This window comes from Nicotiana sylvestris, chromosome 5, assembly GCF_000393655.2.
Source record: "Nicotiana sylvestris chromosome 5, ASM39365v2, whole genome shotgun sequence".
NCBI lineage: Eukaryota > Viridiplantae > Streptophyta > Magnoliopsida > Solanales > Solanaceae > Nicotiana > Nicotiana sylvestris.
This window is the reverse complement of record NC_091061.1, coordinates 182,256,337-182,263,608: the sequence shown is the minus strand read 5'-3', so window position 1 is coordinate 182,263,608 and position 7,272 is coordinate 182,256,337. Positions and strand designations below refer to the sequence as shown.

Genomic DNA, 7,272 nt, shown 5'->3' with positions numbered 1-7,272 from the left:
TTCATAGACATAGTCGTTGGGTTAAGATTCAGAAGTTTTTGATAATAACTTAGCAGTATTTCATTGGTTACTATAAATAAAGTTTTGGAATTTATTTATTTAAATGTTTAAATTAATCAAAAGTATTTGGTTAGAGTAATGCCTTGTTGCATATAAAGTTTGGAATTATAATAGATTTGATAAGCAGAGATGGTTCGCTCGGTCATGCTTAGTGATCGAGTGTCGGTCCCGGCTTGTTCAGAAAATGGGTCGTGACAAACACCACCTCCAGCCGAGCCAACACCACATCCAGCTATTGATAGTGCTGTCGAGCCAACACCACCTCCCACTATTGATAATGCTAGAGCTGCATCCACGTCCAATGCATCAGATGAAAGCTGGCCGCCTCCTAGTAATTATGGGAGCATAAATGAAATAGTTTATGGAATGAGTTTTGCTGAAGTGTTAAATGGTAAGGTCAGGGGCAAGGGCAGGAGAGGAGGGAGAGGAGGGAGATGATTCACAAATGTGTTTAACCAAAAAATGGAATTTCGGTCAAAGCTATAATTTTATATGACGGGACACAAGCAACCAATCTAATCCGAAAGATATAAAATTTCGTTAATACAACGTGATAGAGAAGTGGAAATTAAATTCAATGACAGATAATAGAATAAAAATAATGCAGAGAAGAAAGAATTCTTATTGAATGATCCTTGATAGGATAATAAGCCGAACATAGCTTGAATGGCCGAACTATGGCTAACTTGGGAGCAAGATGCTATGAATATTACAATGTATAGAATTGTAGAGAAGAAAATTAGATTTCCCATCTGGTGTTAAAAGTATGTCTATTTATAGGGCTAAATCTAAGTAACTAGTCTCCTTGAATTATGGGTCCATTATGAGCATTTACTCAATGTATCCGTAACTTTTGGAAGACTTGTCACAGCTGTGTAAATGTTGAAATTCCGTAACTGATGAGTTAATTTCGTAATTAATGAGTCAATCTCGTGCCTGTTGAGTCAATCCTATGCCTGTTGAGTCAATCTCGTGCCTGTTGAGTCAATCTTGTAATTGATTGCCTTGTTCTGACTGTTACAATTATTTATTATATTTATTGTACGTTACATAATTTATTTGTAACTGGTGGTATAATTATGTAAATACCATATAATCCGGGATTAATTAATTCCTTCCTCATTTGTATTTATGAGATATTCTCCCGCACCTGATCCGGGCTATTTCATGATGATCAGTTCCGAGGCTAACATGCACGGTACAAGTATGTTCGGTCCCGGGGGTATTTCACATGTCATTCTTCACTTTTCTTCAAACTTTACTGACATGTGTCGCCATTTAATAGACCCACATGGCAAGTCTAATTTTTACCAATACAGATAGTCCCCCCGCTTTTTGGTTACTCACTATGATGTGACCGGAAAGTGGAAGGTTTTATCATTTTCATCCTTGCCTCTGCCTCATTAAAAACCTTGCCGGAAAAATCCAATAGAGATTAAAACCGAACGAAGGTAAAAAGAGTGCAGACCTTAGAGATTCAGATGATAACTCCACCGCTTATATTCCTTTCGTCAATAATCGGTTGGTTTACCCCTGTCTTGTTTAGGCGTTTGAAGACAAATCTTTGCCTTATGTTTGCAAAGTTTGATATATATATATATATATATATATATATATATATATATATATATATATATATATATATATATTAATGTTTGGATTTTTGTTTTACCCTTTAACTTTGCATTAAAAATGCTTTAATGCTCTGTGACTTTTTTGAATAAGCACGAATTATAAAAGAGGGCCCTTTTATGAACGACACTTAATGAAGAAGACGTCTCAACTTCCCTCAAAAGGTCCAATGAACTGCGGACTCAGCTTCCCTTTATTCCCAAACCTCATAACACCCTTCATGGGCGAAACCTTCAGCAAAACCTTCTCACCCTCCATATAAGACACATCTCGGACCTTCCGGTCCGTATAACTCTTCTGACGCTACTGAGCTATACGAAGTCTATCCTGAATCACCTTCACTTTCTCTAAGGCATCCTGGACCAAATCTGTCCCCAACAACCTAGCCTCGCCGGGCTCTAACCAACCAATCGGAGATCTACACCGCCTCACATACAAGGCCTCATACGGTGCCATCTGAATATTGGACTGATAGCTGTTGTTGTAGGCAAACTCTGCAAGTGGCAAAAACTCATCCCAAGAACCTCCGAAATCAATCACACAGGCCCGCAACATATCCTCAAATATCTGAATAGTTTGCTCAGACTGTCCGTCCGTTTGAGGATGAAACGCTGAACTCAACTCCACTTGAGTACCCAACTCTTGCTGAAAAGTCCTCTAAAACTGAGAAGTGAACTCAGTACCTCTATCCAAAATAATAGAAACTAGAACACCATGCAATCGGACAATCTCACGGATAAAAATCCCTACCAGCCGCTCCGAAGAATATGTAGTACACACTAGAATGAAATGCGCAGACTTGGACAGCCGATCTACAATCACCCAAATCGAATCAAACTTCTTCAAAATCTGAGGAAGACCACTCACGAAATCCATAGTAACTCTCTCCCATTTCCACTCAGGAATAAGTATCTGCTGAAGCAAACCGCCCAGTCTCTAATGCTCATATTTCACCTGCTAACAGTTGAGACACCGAGCCACAAATCCCACGGTCTTTCTTCATTCTCCTCCACCAATAATGTTGTCTCAAGTCCTGATACATATTTGCGGCACCCAGATGAATGGAATACCGCGAATTGTGGGCCTCCTCAAGAATCAATTCTCTAAGCACATCCACATTGGGCACGCAAATCCGTCCCCTCATCCTCAATACACCATCATCATCGACGTTCACATCCCTGGCATCACCATGCTGAACCCGATCTCTAAGAACAAGCAAATGTGGGTCATCATACTGGCGCTCTCTGATGCTATCAAATAAAGAAGATCGAGAAACCACGCTCACCAACACTTGACTAGGCTCTGAAATAGCTAACCGCACCAACCGATTGGCCAACGCCTGAATATCAACTGCAAGGGGTCTCTCCCCAACTAGAATGTACGCCAAACTCTCCATACTGACTGCCTTTCGTCTCAAAGCATCGGCCACTACATTAGCCTTTCTCGGATGATACAGAATAGTAATATCATAATCCTTAAGCAACTCAAGCCACCTCCGCTGCCTCAAATTAAGGTCCTTTTGCTTGAACAAATGCTGAAGACTGCGATGATCGGTGAATACCTTACAAGATACGCCATATAAGTAGTGCCTTCAAATCTTCAAAGCATGAACTATAGCAGCCAACTCTATTTTGTGAACAGGGTAGTTCTTCTCATGAGGCTTTAACTGACGAGAAGCATAAGTAATCACTCTACCCTCCTGCATCAATACACAGCCAATCCCGGCTCTCGAAGCATCACAATAAATGGTGTAAGAACCTGAAGCTGATGGCAATACCAATACTGAAGTTGTGGTCAAAGCTGTCTTGAGCTTCTGAAAGCTCTCCTCACACACGTCTGACCATACAAATGGGGTACCCTTCTGAGTCAACTTGGTCAAGGGCGAGGCAATAGATGAGAAACCCTGAACAAATCGGCAATAATAGCCCGCAAAACCGAGGAAACTACGAATATCTGTGGCTGAGGACGGTCTAGGCCAACTCTGAACCGCCTCAATCTTTTTTGGATCAACCTGAATACCATCACTGGATACCACGTGCCCCAAGAAAGCCGCTTCCAAAACTCCCACTTGGAGAACTTTGCATAAAGTTTCTCCTCCCTCAACCTCTGCAATACCACACGCAAATGCTTCGCGTTCTCCTCCTGGCTACGTGAGTACACCAGAATATCATCAATGAACACGATAACAGAAGAATCTAGATACAGCCGAAATACGCTGTTCATCAGATGCATGAACGCTACTGGGGCATTGGTCAGCCTAAAAGACATAACCAGAAATTCATAGTGACCATATCGGGTCCTGAAAGCAGTCTTAAGAATATTTGAATCCTTAATCTTCAACTGGTGATAACCCGAATGGAGATCGATCTTAGAAAACACCTTTGCTCCCTGAAGTTGGTCGAATAAATCATCAATATGAGGTAGAGGATACTTGTTCTTCACTGTTACTTTGTTCAAATACCTGTAGTTAATGCACATTCTCATTGTGTCATCTTTATTCTTCACAAACAAAATAGGTGCACCCTACGATGACACACTAGGCCGAATAAACCCCTTTTTTAGGAGTTTCTGAAGCTGATCTTTCAATTCCTTTAACTTCGCTGGTGCCATGTAATACGGCGGAATGGAAATGGGCTTAGTGCTCGGCACCAGGTCAATACCAAAATTAATGTCCCTGTCCGGGGGCATACTCGACAGGTCTGCAGGAAATACATCAGGGAAATCCCTCATAATTGGAACAGAATCAATACTAGGAGTCTCAGCTCTAACATCTCGCACAAAGGCCAAATATGATAGATAACCCTTTCCAACAATCCGATAGGCTTTCAAGAAAGAGATAACCCTACTAGGGGCATAGTTAGTCAAACCATACCACTCGATCCTCGGAACACCCGATATAGCCAAAGTGACTGCCTTAGCATGACAGTCTAGAATAGCATGACACGGAGATAGCCAATCCATGCCTAGAATAATATCGAAATCTACCATGCTCAATAGCAATAAATCAACTCGGGTCTCTAGACCCCCAATAATCATAGTACACGACCGATACACACGGTCCACAACAACAGTATCGCCCACCGGGGTAGACACGTGAACAGGTAAAGCAAGAGACTACCGGGGCATGCTCAAATAATGGGCAAAATATGAAGACACATATGAATAAGTAGAATCGGGATCAAATAATACAGAGGCATCTCTGTGGCAGACCGAGATAATACTTGTGATAACAACATCTGAAGCAACAACATCTGTCCTGCCTAGGATAGCATAAAATCGGGCCTGGCCACCGCCTGATCGACCTCCACCTCTGGGGTGACCCCTAGCTGCCTGGCCTCCACCCCTAGCTGGCAGGGCAGGTGAGGAAGAAACTGGACTAGAAGACGAGGGCCGATCCCTCCGCTGAGACTGACTACCACGAAGCCGAGGACACTGCCTCCTCATGTGACCAAACTCTTCGCACTCGAAGCAACTACCCGACACTAGAGAAGGGGACTGATGGGAACCCCTCGCACCAGAGTGACTAGCTGATGCACTCGGCGCCGAAGAACCCTGAGCTAAAGGATCATAAGACAAACTCTGTGCTGGGAGGGAACTCAATGAAGATTGGCCATGCTGGAACCCCTGATAACTATGGCCTGAAGACGCCCCACGATACTCAGGACGAGCCAACTGATGAGGCCTGAAAGAACGACCGCTGCCCTGCTGGAACTGGCCCCTAGACGGAGCACCAGTGTAACTGCCCGATCCACGAGACCTCTTGGCCTCCCTATCCTCTCTCTCTTGACGGCGAGCCGTCTCAATATCACAAGAAATATCAACTACATCCTCAAAGGTATGACTCAGAATCCTCTCTCAAGTCATTAGAATACGGATGGGATAGATAAGTCCGTCCATAAACCTCCTAATCCTCTCCCGATCAGTCGGGACCATCCATAGAGCATAACGAGCCAACTCTAAAAATCTAACCTCATACTGAGACACGGTCATATCTCCCTGGCAAAGCCACTCAAACTGCCTACATAGCTCTTCCCTCTGAGACTGCGGTACCCACTTCTCCAGGAATAGAGTGGAGAGCTCCTGCCATGACAAAGGCGCTGCACCTACCAGCCTACACCGCTCATATGCCTCCCACCAAGTGAAAGTTGCTCCTGAGAACTGGAAAGTAGTAAATGATACACCGCTAGACTCCACAATCCCTACTGTCTGAAGCATACGACGACACTTGTCGAGAAAACCCTGGGCATCCTCGCCCTGAACACCACTGAAAGTAGGAGGTGAAAGCCTGCTGAACCTCTTAAGACGACACTGCTCATCGTTTGGCATAGTTGAAACTACAACATCCTGAACCGGTGCAAACGGCTGAACTGGGGCAACCTGCTGAACGGGTGGTGCCTCTGGTGTCTGCAATCCCCGCACTACCTGCTCAGGTGTGCAAGTAGTGAGGGTCCGATTGCCTCCCCCGGCCTGTGAAGTAGTTGCTATAGTAGTGGCTGAGACTGCCTGAGCCAGGCTAGTGCAAACAAATAGAATCTGAGCTAGGGCCTCCTGAAGACCCAGAATCACAATAGGCACAACTGGTGCTTGAGCAGGTGCTGCTGGAGTCTCTATAGCTGGAGCCTGATCCTGAGCCGGGGCAACTGGTGGGTCAACAGGTGTTGCCCCCGCAGCTCTGCCTCTACTACGACCACGACCGCGTCCACGGCCTCTAGTGGCCTCAATAGGTGGTACTGGTGGTCGTTCGCCTCGTCCTATAGCGCGTGTCCTTGCCATCTGCGAGAGAATAGAATAACAGAAATTTAGTTCTCAGATCAACAAAGTCGCACGATAAGAATTCCAAGAATAAGATGTTTCTCCTAAAGGTTCTGCAGCCTCCCGAGGATAAGTACAAACGTCTCCATAACGATCCGCAAGACTCAACTAAACCGGCTCATGACTCGCGAGACCAAGTAACCTACGCTTTGATACCAACTTGTCACGACCCTAACCTGGTCGTGATGGCGCCCAACACACTACTAGGCAAGCCCGACCATTTTATCAACACTTATCACAATTAATTAAACAGATGTAGTTAAATACGACAGAGAATTCACTAAACCATTTAAGTCAAAGATCTAGAGATACTGATAACAATGCGTAAAATCTAACAAAATACAGAATACAATCCCAAATAGAGGGGAGGGGAGAAACAAGTCTAGAGATACAAGTCTATCTTGAAGCAGAAGTACGGAAATAAAAGATAGGGATAGAGGGGAGAAATCAATGGTTGTGAATGCCGTGTACCTACCTCGATACTCCCCGAAGCTAAGTCTGTTGATCAACTGGATCTACTCAGCCTGAGAAGAACCTGGATTTGAGTGCAAGGTGCAGGGAGTAAATTGAGTACTCCGACCCAGTGAGTAATAAGCATAAACACAGTCCGAAGGTAAGAAATCACAAAAAATGCACAAAGTAATCTATATCTAGCAGTTTAGATCAATATCAGTGAAAACAGTAATCAACATGTAACACAGTTAAGAAATAATGCATGAAAAGTTGCAACACATATAACGGTACACTCTAGTACCCGCTGCGGTGTGC

The 7,272-nt window shown here is 44.0% G+C and overlaps 1 protein-coding gene across 1 annotated transcript; it reads right to left on the bottom strand.

Annotated features, from left to right (window-relative positions):
- Positions 1–3,567: 3,567 nt before the first annotated feature.
- LOC104231120 (uncharacterized) lies at positions 3,568–6,465 on the bottom strand. Its single transcript, XM_070147409.1, has 4 exons — positions 5,662–6,465; positions 4,914–5,544; positions 4,244–4,619; positions 3,568–3,949 (listed from the first exon to the last, which is right to left on the bottom strand). The coding sequence occupies exons 1-4, from the start codon at positions 6,463–6,465 to the stop codon at positions 3,568–3,570; spliced, it is 2,193 nt and encodes a 730-aa protein (XP_070003510.1).
- Positions 6,466–7,272: the final 807 nt, after the last annotated feature.

What these genes read in the sequence shown, in the direction of transcription:
- LOC104231120 (XM_070147409.1), bottom strand. Translation starts at nt 6,465, where the DNA reads ATGGCAAGGACACGCGCTATAGGACGAGGCGAACGACCACCAGTACCA. An exon ending in TGACCGTGTCTCAGTATGAG is followed by an intron (nt 5,545 to 5,661) that starts GTTAGATTTTTA and finishes ATGACTTGAGAG; the next exon opens with AGGATTCTGAGTCATACCTT. An exon ending in CAGAAACTCCTAAAAAAGGG is followed by an intron (nt 3,950 to 4,243) that starts GTTTATTCGGCC and finishes TATGTCTTTTAG; the next exon opens with GCTGACCAATGCCCCAGTAG.